Here is a 16,091-nt window from a genome sequence, read left to right as displayed (position 1 = left end):
ACTAATGTCACTGATATCACACAGAACATTTACTTACTCCTGTGCTCACCTTCAGGTCCCTCTAACTCAGCCTGCCTGGTGGCTGTGCTCACTTCACCTGGGGCTTGGGAGGTGTCCATGGTGTCAGGTGCCCCAGCTACCTCATTAATGGTTGTTTCCAGTAAGTCTGGACTATCTAGCAAATCAATCTTCAGAGGCAAGCTGTAAAGGTAACAGAAAACATACTTAGATCAAGACATTTATCATGAAAAGAATTTAAAACACTAATAAAAATCTGTTGGAAAAAAAGTCATTTAAGAAAAAAAAAATCATGTAAGAGTTCATATGCCAAGTGGTTTATTCATCTGTCAAAACCTTTGGGCAGATTCTCTTCCATCCAAATTGGAGAAGAAGGGGCTGAATTTAGCTTCCCAACTGAAATAACCTAAGGGGAAAATAAACAATTCTCAAGATATTAGACATCAGACAACAAAAAGGCAGAAATTCTGAGATTCAGAAAACAACGAGGAGTCCTTGTTTTAAGAGAATCTCCATGTCATAATACAGAGATTGCAGTGAGGTGGGGCACAGAGATGTCCTGTGGCTGACAGTCCAGGGAGACCAGGACAGCTGGAGTTCACTGGACAGGGTACCAGGCAGGAGAGAATCCTGGAGGTCTGCAGAAGGCTCCCCTCGAGATGCAGTAGGGTACTGATCAGGGAACATGTGGAAGGAAACTCCTGAGACTGGGAAAAGAGCCATCCAAAAGGATTTCCTCCTTCTGTGTGGCTTTGGAAAGAATTAGTGGCACTCATGCTGGGCCACAGTGTCCTTCTTTACAGACTATAAAAACACATAACAAGGGTACTGAGTATGAAAAAGATCCTGCCTCAGGAGTAGAGAATAATTTATCCAGACAGCCTTGTGACAAATCCACTTAACACATCATAAAAGAAAGAGCTGAAAGAATCAAAGTGTTTCCAAGTAATTTGACTGCATTCTAAAACAAATCTCAAGACTGAGAGGAATACAAAATGATCTGGCATCCAACAATGTAAATTTCAAAATGTCAGGTATCTAGTCAGAGATTATTAGAAATGCTAAGAGGCAGAAAAAGACATCCATACTAAAGAGAAAAATCAATCAACAGAAATCAGCATGTTAGGATTAGCAGAGAAAGACACTAAAAACAGTTATTATAGCTGTATTGCATGTGCTCAAAAAGCTAAGCAGAAATTAGAACATACAAAAAAGACTCAAACCAAGCTTCTAGAGATGAAAACCACAATATCTAAGATGGAAAATATATTGGGTGAGGTGGACAGCAGATTAGATTTTTTAAAGGATACTGAATTTAAAGGCACAGCAACAAAAACTATCCAAAATAAAACACACAGGGAAAAAGGATTCCCTCCCAAATGAAAATGTCAGTTCTTCTTTGTGGGCCAACTTCAAGCAACCAACTACATGAATAACCGACTAGATACAGTCCTGGAGTGGTGGGGAGAGGGGCAAAAAGGGGAAGGGAGAAAAAGTATTTGAAGAAAAAAATGACTGATGTTTATAAATCTGATGAAAACTATAAACCCACAGATTCAAGAATTTCAGGAAACTCTAAACACAAAAAACATGAAGAAAACTACACCAAAGCACATTGTAACCACACTGCTTAAAACCAATGATGAAAAGAAAAATTTAAAAGCAGCCAAAACATTGTACATTCAAAAAGAATAAGATAAGGAGGACAGCAGATTTCTTATCAGAAATAATGAAAACTAGGACAGTGGAGGAGTATCTCAAAGACATGTAAAGAATAAAAGCCTACCAATCCAAATTTTATATCCAGCCAAAAAGCTTTCAAAAACAAAGGAAAACCTATATATACACCAAAGAAAAGTGAAAACAAACATACACTCAGAGATGTGTACCCAAATGTTCATGGAGTCACTATTCATAATAGGCAAAAGTGGAAATGCCCATTAACTAAGGAACGGATAAATAAAACGTGATCTGTCCATGCTGTTGCTGCTGCTAAGTCACTTCAGTCGTGTCCAACTCTGTGCGACCCCATAGATGGCAGTCCATCAGGCTCTGCCATCCCTGGGATTCTCCAGGAAAGAACACTGGACTGGGTTGCCATTTCCTTCTCCAATGCACGAAAGTGAAAAGTGAAAGTGAAGACGCTCGGTCGTATTCGACTCCTAGCGACCCCATGGACTGCAGCCCACCAGGCTCCTCCTTCCATGGGATTCTCCAGGCAAGAGCACTGGAGTGGGTTGCCATTGCCTTCTCCTAGCCTCCTCTGCTGCTGCTGCTGCTAAGTCACTTCAGTCGTGTCCGACTCTGTGTGACCCCATAGACAGCAGCCCACCAGGCTTTCCCGTCCCTGGGATTCTCCAGGCAAGAACATGGAATGGCATAATAATCAGCAAGAAAAGGAGTGAAGTACTGAAACATGCTATGATCCTTGAAAATACAATGTTAAGGGAAAAAAGTCAGACACAAAATACCACGTATCAGATGAGGCCATTTATATGAAATGTCTAGAAAAAACAAGTTCACAAACATAGAAAGTAAATCAGTGGTTGTCAGAAGCTAGAGAGGAATGGAGATTAACTGCTGTGGTTTAAGGTCTGAAATTAGGATTCCATAAGAAGGCTGTCTTGATGTCCCTGAGCCTCATGGCCCCCAAGGCCTAACCATGAGCTTCCCAACTCTCATCCGATATGCCCTCCCAGTGAAAAAGGTTCCAAAAAACTGTAACAGCTGCATCCTACCAGATTCTTAATCAAGTAAGTTTCATTTCTTTGCCAGCCTGTGAAATTATTCAGATAAGCCAATCATATCCCCTGGTGGTAAACAAGGGTCAACTCATTCTCACATTCCTATAAAGCCTGCCTCCCAAAAAAGCCCACATTTGTTCACTTTGCTCCCAAGAGAGACATGATACATCCCCATCGTTGTGAGGTTTAGTCCTCCTTAGAGCCATGAGTATATGTGTTTAGTAAACTGCTGTCAGGGCTGGGCATTGTATGTTGGGCCATTTAACAGTATTTAGGGTAGAGGATCCCTCCCTTACCAAAAGGGTGAGTGAGTGTGGAGAAGAACAACTGATAGTGGATATGGGGTTTCTTTTTTGTTTTTTAGTCAACAAGTTGTGTTCGACTCTTTTGCAACCCTGTGGACTATAGGCTGCCAGGTTCCTCTATCCATAGGATTTCCCAGGCAAGAATACTAAGTGGGGTTTTTTTTGGGTTTTTTTAGTGAGGGGCAAAATATTCTAAAGTAAAATTGTAATAAAGGTTGCGCAATTCTATGACAGTGCTAAAAGCACTGAATTGTTGGCTGTGAATGGGTAAACAATGTGAATTATATCTTAAAAAAGAAGAAAGACAACAGGAATTCATGACCAAAAGACCAGCACTAAAAAAATATTGAAGGGAGACATACAGGCAGAAGTAAAATGAACAATGTATTATAGGGTCTAAAACACACATAGAAGAAAAATGTTTGACAAATGACAGTAAAAAGGCTGGGAGAGGAGAAATAGAAGCACGCTACTGTAAAGTTGTTATACTACACATGAAACAGTATAATATTCCTGGAACGTTGACTGATAAATGCTAAAGTAACCATTAAAGTTAAAAAAAAAACTACCAAAGAGTTATAGCTAAAGAATAAGAAAAGGACATAAATGAAATTTTTAAAAAATTAATGAAAAAAGAAGAAGATGGAAACAAGAAACATATGGGACAAACAGAAAACAAACAGCAGGATGACAGACTCAATCATACCAATAATCATATTAAAAGGAAAGAGTATAAACATACCATTAAAAAAAAATCAATCTCTGCAGAGACTGTCAAAAATTGCCAATGTCAGGACTTCCCTAAGTGGTCCAGTGGCTAAGACTCTGAGTTTCCAAGGCAGGGTAGCTGGGCTCAACCCCTGATCAGGGACCTAAGATGCCACATGCCACAACTAAGATCCCACATGCCCATTAAAGAGCCAACATGCCTCAGCTAAGACCCAGTATAGTCAATAATTCAATACTTTAAAAAAATTGCCAATGTCAACTCTATTTCAAGTCATCACAGCAGAGGATTGGGAAAAGTTTTCAATTAACAATAACTGTGCCATGGATAAACCTCACTGACTATACTGCCACTGTGCAAAGATGAAACATACCAATTTTCAAATGCAGAGACTATCAGTTAAAATTTAAAAAGTAAAACCCAGTTATGTGGTGCCTACATGAAACAATTTAACTATGAAGAAGCAAATTAACAAAGATAAAAAATAAAAGGAAAGAAAAAGATATACTATGCTAACACTAGTCAAAAGAAAGCTACAGTGAACATATTGATATCAAAGTAGAGTTAAGAGCAAAGAATAGTACTTAAAATGAATATGATCACTTCATAAGGATAAAGGGGTCATTTAATCAAGAGAACATAAAAATCCTAAATATTTATTAACTTAATGGTGGCATTTTAAAATGCATGGAGCCAAAACTGAAAGAACTGCAAAGAGTAACAAACAAATCAATTATGGTTGGAGATTTCAACACCCTTCTTTCAGTAAGTGATAGAACAGAAAATCAGCAAGGATACAGTGGACGTGAACATCACTTACCACCAACTTTACTTGACTGACATTTAGAAAATACTCTACCCAAAACATCAAAACACATGATCTTCTCAAGGGCATACAGAATAATCACTAAGACAGGTCATACTCTGGGCCATAAAACAAGAGTTAAATTCAAAAGGACTCAAATCATACAAAGTATGTATGCTCTTTGACTGGAACATAAATTATAAATCAAAACAAAAAGTTCTTGGAAAATCGCCAAATATTTGGAAACTATATAATGTACTTCTAAATAACCACTGGATCAAAAAAGATATGAAAAGGAAAATTAGAAAAGAATTTTAAATTAATGAAAGCAAAAGCATAACACATCTATATTTGTAGGATTCCACTAAAATAATAATTAGAGGAATACTTATAATATTAAACATCTACATTAGAACAAAATTTTCAAATCAATGACCTCAGTTTACACCTTGATAAATTAGAAAAAGAGCATATTAAATGCAAAGGAAGAGGAAGGCAGGAAATAATAAAGATAAAAGGAAAAATAATAGAGAAAATGAATTAAACTGAGAACTAGTTCTTTGAGCTCAATGTAATAATTGATTTATTTATGTATTAATAATTTGTAGCTAGACTGATAAAAAGAAAAATAAGAATATGTATATACAATATCAGGAATGGGAAGAGTGACATCACTACAGATCCTACAAACATTAACAAGATACAAGGGAATATTATGAATTGTACGCCAATAAACTCAACAACTTCGATGATATGCAAAAATTCCTCAAAAGTCACATACCACCACAGCTCACTCCAGGAAACGGAAAGTCTGAATAGGTGCAGAAAAGTATAGACATTAACTGGTAATTAAAAACCTTCTCACAAAGAGAAGCTCAGACCCAGAAAACCTCCTGAAAAATTCTATCAAATATTTAAAAGAAGAAATAATTCCAACCATCAACAAACTATTTTACAAACAGAGGAAAGGCAACATTCTCCAAGTCATTCTATGAGCCCATTATTATCCTGACAGTGGAGCAATACCAAACATACAACAAGAAATCAAGCAAGGAAGAAAAAGGACTGTCCACCATGATCAACTGGGACTTTTCACAGGAATGCAAAGTTAGTTTAACATTCCAAAATCAATTAATGTAATATTACATATTAATAGAAACAAACCACATGATCATCTCAATAGATACAGAAAAAGCATGTGACAAAATCCAACAACACTAATGGTAAAACTCTCAACAAACTAAGAATAGATAAGAATGTCTTCAAACTGATAAAGGAAATACACACACACAAAAATCAACAGCTAACATTACACTGGGGCTTCCCTGGTGGCTCAGACGGTAAAGAATCCACCTACAATGTGGGAGGCCTGGGTTCGATTCCTGGGTTGGGAAGATCCCCTGGATGAGGGCATGACAACCCACCCCAGTGTTCTTGCCTGGAGAGTTCCATGGACAGAGAAGCCTGGTGGGCTACAGTTTATGGGGTCACAACTAAGCACAGCACAGCACAACATTACACTGAATGATGAATGACCAAATTATTTCTCCTATAAGTCAGACAAGACAAAGATTCCACTCTTATCACTTCTATTCAACAATACACAGAAGGTTTTAAAAGGTGCAGTAAGAAAAAAAGGCAGAGTAAATTAAGGGCCCAAACTAGAAAGAAAGAGATACAAAGGAAGAGGTTTTTATGTGCAGATGACAGAATCCTATATGTAGAAAAGTCAATGGAATCCACAAAAATGCTCCTGGAAAGTAATAAACAAGTTCAGCAAGGAGGCAGGACACAAGATCAACACGCAAAATTCAATTATGCCTATACACTAGCAATGAACAATAGAAAACTGAGATTAAAATAATTCTGTTACTGTTATTAAAATAATTATCATCAAAAGATTAAAAACAGGAATAAATTTAATAAAGGATATGCAGAGCTTGTTGGGCTTCCCACATGGGGCTTGTGGTAAAGAACCCTTGTGCCAATGCAGGAAACACAAGAGACTTGGGTTCAATCCCTGGGTAGGAAAGATCCCCTGGAGAAAAGCATGGCAACCCACTCCAGTATTCTTGCCTAGAGAACTCCATAGACAGAGGAACCTGGCAGGTTATAGTCCATAAGGTCAAAAAAGCTGGACATGACTGAAGTGATTGAGCACACATGCAGAGCTTATACACTTAAAACTATAATAAATAAAGGATATCTAAATAAACAGAAAGACACTTTATGTTCATGAATTAGATGAAAAAAATGAAAATTCAGAAGCTAGAACAGTCAAGTGCATTCTGGAAAAGAAGAAAGTTGGAGGATATATACTGCAACTTGCTATAAAACCACAGTTATTAAGACAGTGTGGTATTGGCATAAAAATAGGTATGTAGGGGGTTCCCTAGTGGCTCAGTGGTGAAGAATCCACCTGCCAACACAGGAGACATGGGTTTGATCCTTGGTCTGAGAAGATCCCACACGCCACAGAGCAACTCAGCCCCTGCACCACAACTATTGAGCCTGTGTTCTAGAGCCCGGGAACCAAAACTACTGGGCCCATGTACTCAACTACTGAAGCCCACGTGCCCTAGAACCCATGCTCCACAACAAGAGAAGCCACCATAATGAGAAATCCAAGCACCATAATAAAGAAGACAACTAGCTCGCCACAACTAGTGAAAGCCTGTGCAGCAATGAAGACCCAGCACAGCCAAAAATAAATAAATAAAAAAAATTTTTAATAGATATGTAAATCAACAGAATGAAATTGAGAGTTCGGAATTCATAATGCTTATGGTTGATTTTTGCCAAGACAAATCAACACATAAAAGAATAGGCATTCAACAACTGGCGTCAAGACAACTAAAAATACATGCAAAAATGTGAATTTAGACCCTTACCTCACACGACACAAAAGTTAAATCAACATGGATAACATACTGAAATGTTAAGAGCTGAAACAATAAATATCTGGAAAAAACACAGGAGGAAAAGATCTTTGTGATTTGGGTTTGGCAAAATGTTCTCAGATATGATACCAAAGGTACCACCCATAAAAAAAAAAAAAAAGGGAAGTTGGACTTCATCACAATGTAATGCTTGAGCTTCAAAAAAACACTCTTGATTGAAATGAAGAGAGAAGTCACAGATGAAATGAAAAATTTTGCAAATCATGTCTCTCATAAGGAACTGGTATCCAACATATACAAAGAACTCTTAGTATCAAAAAGATAAATAACTCATATAAAAATGAGCAAACGTTTCAAATAGACATTCCTGCAAAGACAATCAATCGATTAATGGCTGACAAGCACATGAAAAGATGCTCAACATCAGTAGCCCTCCGGAAAACGCAAATCAAAACAAGGAAACACCACTATTCACTCTCTTAAACAGCTGTAATCAAAAAGACAGAAAATAACAAATGTTGGCTAGGATGTGAAGACCTGGAACATTCAAGCATTTCCTCTCCGGAAAAACGTTTGTCAATTTCTTTAAAAGTTAAAATATAAATTCACCATCAGATCAGATCAGATCAGATCAGTCGCTCAGTCGTGTCCGACTCTTTGCGACCCCATGAATCATAGCACGCCAGGCCTCCCTGTCCATCACCAATTTTCCTCCTCAGAGTCTATTCAAGAGAAATGACATTTTATGTCCACACTAAGATATGTACAGGAATGCTTATAACATTATTGACAGCCAGAACATGGAAAAAATGCAAATTTCCAATAACTGGTGAATGTATAAACAAAACACCATATATCCATAAAATGCATTATTAATCAGCAACTGAAAGGAGCACACTAGAATACATGGATAAATCTGAAAATTATTCTAGGAGAAAACCAGACATAAAACCTTGTATACTGTATAATTTCATTCATACAAAATGTCTTGGAAAGTAAAATTTATAAAGACTGAACTTGTTCGAAAACTAGACTGTAGTGATTGTACAATTTTATACATTTCTAAAAATCATGGGCTTGTACATTTACCATAAATGAACTTTTAAATTTTATTTACTTTTTGGCCATGCTGGGTCTTTGTGGTTGCTCTCGACCTTTCTCTAATCACAGAAAGTGAGGGTCACTCTCCAGCTAAGGTACCTGGGCTCCTCATTGAGGCAGCTTACATTGTGGAGTACAGGCTCTGCTGCGCTCAGGCTTGAATAGCTGCGGTTCACAAGCCCTAGGGCACAGATTCAATAGTTGTGGTGCATGGGCTTAGTAGCCTCATGGCATGTGGAACCTTCGAGGACCAGAAATCAAAACTTGTGTTCCCTGCCTTGGCAGGCAGATCCTTAATCACTGGACCACCAGGGAAGTCCCAATAAATGAATTTTATAATGTGTACAAACATTTTTAAATATGTAAAAACCTTAGTCAAATTTAGGATTTCAAAACTAAAAATAATCTAGTTCAACTTGAAATAACAAAGTTGCAGGATACAAGATCAATATACAAAAATCAACTATGTATCTTTATCCATGAAATGAACAACAGGAAAATGAAATACGAAAATAATTCATGGACTTCCCTGGCAGTCCAGCAGTTAAGACTCCACTTCAAGGGGTGTAGGTTCGATCCCTGGTCAGGGAACTAAGATCCTGCATGCTGTGAAGTACAGCCAAACAGTAAAAAAAAAAAATCTAGAAAAGCAAGTATTCTAACAGTTATGTTTTTTATAATTTTATTTATTAATGGCGAGTGGGGGCTACCCTGTAGTTGCAGTGCAGAGGCTTCTCCTTGTGGTGGCTTCTCTTATTGTGGAGCGTGGGCTCTAGGGCGAGTGGGCTTCAGTAGCTGTGGTTCCTAGGCTCTAGAGCACAGCCTCCACAGATGGGGAACACGGGCTTAGTTGCTCCATGGAATGTGGGGATCCTCAGACCAGGGATCAAATCCATGTCTCCTGCATTGGAAGGTGGATTCTTTACCACTGAGCCATCAGGGAAGCCCTCTAACAGTTTTTTAAAGAACAAGATTCTCAATTTTTCTGCTGTGGCAAAGTTCAAAGGTCGATACAGACATTTTTATTTTGTTGACCTAATACTGAGTGAGGCGGAAGGAAACAAACTGCCACTGCTGCCTGCTTTCCTAGAGGAATGAAGGCTGTGCTTTAATCACCCTGGGCCTGGGACACAAATAAGAAAAAAAAAAACTTTCAAAAATTGATGAGAGAGATAGTAAGAACAAAGAGAGCTTCTTTGCAAGTCAAGACCGCTGTGTCCCAGTCCTATCTCTGCAACCACGTGGCTGTACAGTTTCAAACAGCTTCCTTCACTGTGGTCATCAACGTGTGTTCTACAGAGCCCAAAGGATTTCAGACTCAAATGAGCTACACAGAAAGTGGAGCAGATGGTAGAGTTTTGCTTTCCCCCTGGTAACTTTTTTATGAGATTTTATTTGGAATTCCCAGATAAATTTAATTAGAAGGGTTTCTCACTTAGAACTCACTTGGAAACCATGGGAGTAAAGGTACTTCAGGCACTTTTCAACAGGTGTAAAAATCTATTAGTGTAAAACCATCTATTCAGCTCATTTTCAAGTTTTTTTGTACTGCTCCAATGGTTATCCTTTCTAAATGTGAATCAGTGCAACTTGAGAGGCTTTTTTCTTTTTAAATAAGGTTAACAACATCAAGAGAAGAGATGATGGTGGTGACGAGGAAGAGATGAAACAAAAATGACAGAATACAGGAGTTTGTTGAAGCTGACTGATGAGAATGACTGATAAGAATGCCATGGTTCACCATATGTTGGACCTATATATAATTTTGAAATTTTTACCATAAATTTTAGAAAATATGGATACAAATATTTTTGGACAAAAGAATGTAAGAATTGGTAGTTCATTTCCTGTGGTTCTAAGATGGACATATGATAGAAATTTTTTATTTTAACTACACCTGTATGTCTTAGCCTGTTCAGGCTACTTTAACAGAAATACCATAGACAGGGTAGCTTATTAACAACAGAATTTTATTTCTCCCAGTTCTAGTCTAGTTCTAGACTTGTTGCCAAGTCTTACCAGCAGATACAGTATTTGGTGAGGGCCCTCTTTTTAGTTCAGAGACTATCTGTTTGCTGCATCCTCATGTGGCAGAAAGAAATGAGGGAGCACTCTGGGGTCTCTTTTACAAGGGCACTAATCCCATTCACCAGGGCTTAAGTCCACCTTCATGAAATCACTTCCCAAAGGTCTTACTTCCAAATACCATCAGACTGGGGACTAGATCTCAACATATGAATTTTGGAGGGACACAAATAGTCCACAGTACTCAAAAATAAGATTAAAAGCTTCATCAATCAGAAATGAAATAGAAGTTCATATCTAAAAGAATGTTGAATTATTTTGGAATTTCTGAAGAACAGTGGTTTAAAAGTACGCATGTTATGGGTTAAACTGTGCCCCACCCCAAATTCATATGCACAAGTCCTCATGCTCATGACCTTGGATTGGGATTTTACTTGGAAATACATTTCCAGGTATACACTGCTTAGGTCAAGATGAGATCATACTCAAGTCAAGTGGGCCTTAGGAAGCATCATTATGAACAAAGCTAGTGGAAGTGATAGAATTCCAGCTGAGCTATTTCAAATCCTAAAAGGTGATGCTGTAAAAGTGCTGCACTCAATATGTCAGCAAATTTGGAAAACTCAGCAGTGGTCACAGGACTGGAAAAGGTCAGGTTTCAATCTAATTCCAAAGAAAAGCAATGACAAAGAATGTTCAAACTACCACACAATTGCACTCATTTCACATGCTAGCAAAGTAATGCTCAAAATTCTCCAAGACAGGCTTCAACAGTACGTGAACCGTGAACTTCCAGATATTCAAGGTGGATTTAGAAAAGGCAAAGGAAGCAGAGATCAAATTGCCAACATCTGCTGAATCATTGAAAAAGCAAGGGACTTTCAGAAAAACATCTACTTCTGCTTTATTGACTATGCCAAAGCCTCTGACTGTGTGGATCACAACAAACTGTGGAAAAATCTTTGAGAGATGGGAATACCAGACCACCTTATCTGCCTCCTGAGAAATCCATATATAGGTCAAGAAGCAACAGTTAGAAATAGACATGGAACAACAGACTGGTTCCAAATCGGGAAAGCAGTACCTCAAGGCTCTGTGTTGTAATCCTGCTTATTTAACTTATATACAGTTCAGTTCAGTTCAATCGTTCAGCTGTGTCCAACTCTTTGCGACCCCACAGACTGCAGCACACCAGGCCTCCCTGTCCATCACCAACTTCCAGAGTTTACTCAAACTCATGTCCATTGAGTCGGTGAAGCCATCTAACCATCTCATCCTGTCGTCCCCTTCTCCTCCTGCCTTCAATCTTTCTCAGCATCAGGGTCTTTTCAAATGAGTCAGCTCTTTGCATCAGGTGGACAAAATATTGGAGTTTCAGCTTCATATATACAGAGTACATCATGTGAAATGCCAGGCTGGATGAAGCACAAGCTGGAATCAAGACTTCTGGGAAAAAAATCAATCACCTCAGATACACAGATGACACCATCCTTATGGCAAAAAGCGAAGAAGAACTAAAGAATCTCTTGATGAAAGTCAAAGAAGAGAGTGAAAAAGTTGGCTTAAAACTCAACATTCACAAAACTAAGATCATGGCATCGTCATGTCACTTCATGGCAAAAAGATGGAAAAACAATGGAAACAGTGCCAGACTCTTTTGGGGGACTCCAAAATCACTGCAGATGGTGTCTTCAGCCATGAAATTAAAAGATGCTTGCTCCTTGGAAGAAAAGCTATGATCAACCTAGACAGCATATTAAAAAGCAGAGACATTATTTTGCCAACATTATTTTGTCCGTCTAGTCAAAGCCAGTATTCATGTATGGATGTGAGAGTTGGACTATAAAGAAAGCTGAGTGCCGAAGAATTGATGCTTTTGTACTGTGGTGTTGGAGAAGACTCTTCAGAATCCCATGGACTGCAAGGAGATCCAACCAGTCAATCCTAAAGGAAATCAGTCCTGAATATTCATTGGAAGGACTGATGCTGAAGCTGAAATTCCAATCCTCTGGCTGACTGTTACGAAGAACACTCATCTGAAAAGACCCTGATGCTGGGAAAGATTGAAGGCAGGAGGAGAAGGGGACAATAAAGGACGAGATGGTTGAATGGCATCACTGACTCAATGGACATGAGTTTGAGCAAGCTCCAGGAGTTGGTGATGGACAGGGAAGCCTGGCGTGCTGCAGTCCATGGGGTCGCAAAGAGTTGAACATGACTGAGTGACTGAACTGAACTGAGATCATACTGGAGGGGAGGGAAGGCACTTCATGCACCATGACTAATATCCTTCAGTTCAGCCCATTTGAAAAGACGTCCTTATGAAGGGGCAAGTATGGACACAGATATACACCCAAGAAGGCCATGTGATGATGAAGGCAGAGACTAGGTGGTACTTCTGCAATCCACCCTGCCAGCAAACCACCAACAGCCAGGAAAGAGGCTGGAGCAGATCTTCTCACCATTCTCAGAAGGAAGCATCTGGCCTGCATCTTCATCTCTTGAACTTCTGGCCTCTAGAATCACGAGACAAAATTCTGTGGTCATCCAGCTATAACAGCAGTCCTAGGAAACTTAATACATGTCACATTCCAAAGATTTGAGCAGACCTTATAAAAAGAGTCTGAGCACATTGTACTATCCACACCATAAAAGACAAGACAAGACATCCAAAGGGACATTCTGCAAGGGCAGGACATCAGAGCAGAGAAAAGTCACATGAAGTAAATGGAGGCTCTGAAAGAACCTGTGAAAGCAGACGATTCCATTTTACTTCAAGGGGGAAAGGGAATAGCTAAGCATTAGCAACTACTAACCCCACATCACAGAGAAGGCAATGGCAACCCACTCCCTCTTGCCTGGAAAATCCCATGGGCGGAGGAGCCTGGTAGGCTGCAGTCCACGGGGTCGCTAAGAGTCGGACACGACTGAGCGACTTCACTTTCACTTTTCACTTTCATGCATTGGAGAAGGAAATGGCAACCCACTCCAGTGTTCTTGCCCGGAGAATCCCAGGGACGGGGGAGCCTGGTGAGCTGCCATCTATGCTGCTGCTAAGTCGCTTCAGTCGTGTCTGACTCTGTGCGACCCCACAGACGGCAGCCCACCAGGCTCCCCCGTCCCTGGGATTCTCCAGGCAAGAACACTGGAGTGGGTTGCCATTTCCTTCTCCAATGCATGAAAGTGAAAGGTGAAAGTGAAGTTGCTCAGTTGTGTCCGACTCTTAGCGACCCCATGGACTGCAGCCTACCAGGCTCCTCCGTCCATGGGACTTTCCAAGCAAGAGTACTGGAGTGGGGTGCCATTGCCTTCTCCGGCTGCCATCTATGGGGTCGCACAAAGTTGGACACGACTGAAGCGACTTAGCAGCAGCAGCCCCACATCACGTGTGATGCTGAAAGAGCTCTTAGGAAACATGATGCATGAATCTCTAAGTTTGGGAGTATACAAAAACGTATCTCCTATGTAGGGAAGTGCATCTCTTAGCATGGAGAAATCTAGCTCCATGAGCTGACTGAAGTTTACCTTAATAACCTGGGGGAAAGGCCAGTGGCTGGACAAGCTACATTTACAGTGCTGGACAGGGCAAGAATGTATAGATTCCCAGAGGCCAAATTTACAGTAAGTCACACATCAAAATGAGTAACAGGAGTAGATGATAATACATTCTTAAAAATCCAAGAATCTATGAGTAACAAATTATTTCCTTTAAAGGTGAGAGGAAAGAGGAAGCCCTCTTTTACAGAGGAATGCCACCTTGTACTTGTAGAAAGAAGGACAGAACTTGAAAATCAACATATTATAAATACCAAAACAATAATTGATTCAGGTAAAAATTATCAATGGATGCAAAACCACCAGATAAAAGACTTCAGGGAATAGGATATCTACTCTAAGTTTTAAAATGACACTCCACGATTAAAGGGGGAAAAGGTACTTTTATAGAGAAATCTGGTGGACATCGCCTTAATCGAAATATCAGTAAAAATGTTTAACCTGAATCTAAGATAATCTCACAAATCTAAGTTGCAAGGTATTCCACAAAGAAACCTGCATAGGCTCTTTAAAAAAGTTATCAATGTTATTTGTTAATTGGTTATCAGTTCAGTCGCTCAGTCCTGTCCGACTCTTTGCGACCCCATGAATCACAGCTCGCCAGGCCTCCCTGTCCATCACCAACTCCTGGAGTTCATTCAAACTCATGTCCATTGAGTCGGTGATGCCATCTAGCCATCTCATCCTCTGTCGTCCCCTTCTCCTCCTGCCCCCAATCCCTCCCAGCATTAGGGTCTTTTCCAACGAGTCAACTCTTCGCATGAGGTGGCCAAAGCATTGGAGTTTCAGCTTTAGCATCAGTCCTTCCAATGAACACACAGGACTGATCTCCTTTAGAATGGACTGGTTGGATCTCCTTGCAGTCCAAGGGACTCTCAAGAGTCTTCTCCAACACCACAGTTCAAAAGCATCAATTCTTCAGCACTCAGCTTTCTTCACAGTCTAACTCTCACATCCATATATGACCACTGGAAAAACCATAGCCTTGACTAGATGGACCTTTGTTGGCAATAATCCAATACAAAACAAAAAGTTTGAAAAAATGTCAATGTCATGAAATGCAAAGCAGGCTGAGGAAGTTTTCATGAGCAATGAAACATGAGAAACTAACTGAAATTCTCACTGGATCCTGAGTCAGGCAGAAAAACAACTATGAAGGGCATTCATCAAAATTTCTGGAAAAACCTTAGTATGGACTTTAATAGTCACAATAATGTTAAAATCTGTGGGTGTAGGTACTTCCTTGGTGGTCCAATGGTTAAGAATTCACCTTCCAGTGTAGGGAACATGGGTTTGATTTCTCGTCAGGGAACTTAAAATCGCCACAACTTTTGAGCCTGCACACTGTAACCAGAAAAAGGCCATGTGCTGCAACGAAGACCCAGCACAGCGGGGAAAAAATAATTCTGTGTGATAAATACATTACATATAAGATTATCCTTGATTGTTGGAAATAAAGGGCTTCCCTTGTGGCTCAGAGGTAAAGGATCTGCCTGCCAATGCAGAAGATGTGGGTTTGATCCCTGGGTCAGGGAAGATCCCTTGAAGAAGGAAATCGCAACCCACTCCAGGATTCTTGCCTGGAAAATCCCATGGATGGAGGAGTCTGCAGGCTATAGTCCACGGGGTCGCAAGAGTGACTAAACCACCACCATGCAAAAAAAAATATTAATGGATACAGTACTGTAATGTCTGTGTTGTGCTCCTCAATTATTTCAGTTTAGAAAAACTCAGCGTCAGCAAATAGGCAAAATATTAACAAGTAGAAAATTTAGGGGGAAGGGCATATAACTATTCCATTCACTAGTCTTTCAACTTTTCTGTGGGCTTGAAGTCTTCCAAAATAAAAACTTAGGAGAAAAGAAAAAATGTATGCTTCCCTTGTGCCACGTGTGAGTCCAGTTTGAAGCA

At 39.6% G+C, this 16,091-nt stretch overlaps 1 protein-coding gene and 1 non-coding gene across 4 annotated transcripts in view; both read right to left on the bottom strand.

Annotated features, from left to right (window-relative positions):
• Positions 1-16,091, bottom strand: part of EPB41L5 (erythrocyte membrane protein band 4.1 like 5) — a 163,467-nt gene that overhangs the window by 46,712 nt on the left and 100,664 nt on the right. For 2 of the 3 annotated variants that reach the window (XM_055572910.1, XM_055572911.1), the window contains exon 17: positions 38-201. In XM_055572910.1, coding sequence (XP_055428885.1) covers positions 38-201 — 164 coding nt within the window. The remainder of the gene's footprint in view (positions 1-37; positions 202-16,091) is intronic. The other variant, XM_055572912.1, reaches the window with a different exon arrangement.
• On the bottom strand, positions 4,021-4,158 carry LOC129648147 (U4 spliceosomal RNA). Its single transcript, XR_008712729.1, has one exon. It is a non-coding gene; the product is annotated as a U4 spliceosomal RNA (small nuclear RNA).

The sequence above is a fragment of the Bubalus kerabau genome, chromosome 3 (genome assembly GCF_029407905.1).
Source record: "Bubalus kerabau isolate K-KA32 ecotype Philippines breed swamp buffalo chromosome 3, PCC_UOA_SB_1v2, whole genome shotgun sequence".
NCBI classification, from domain to species: Eukaryota; Metazoa; Chordata; class Mammalia; order Artiodactyla; family Bovidae; genus Bubalus; species Bubalus kerabau.
Note: the sequence above shows the minus strand (reverse complement) of the source record. Positions and strands in the feature narration are given on the sequence as shown.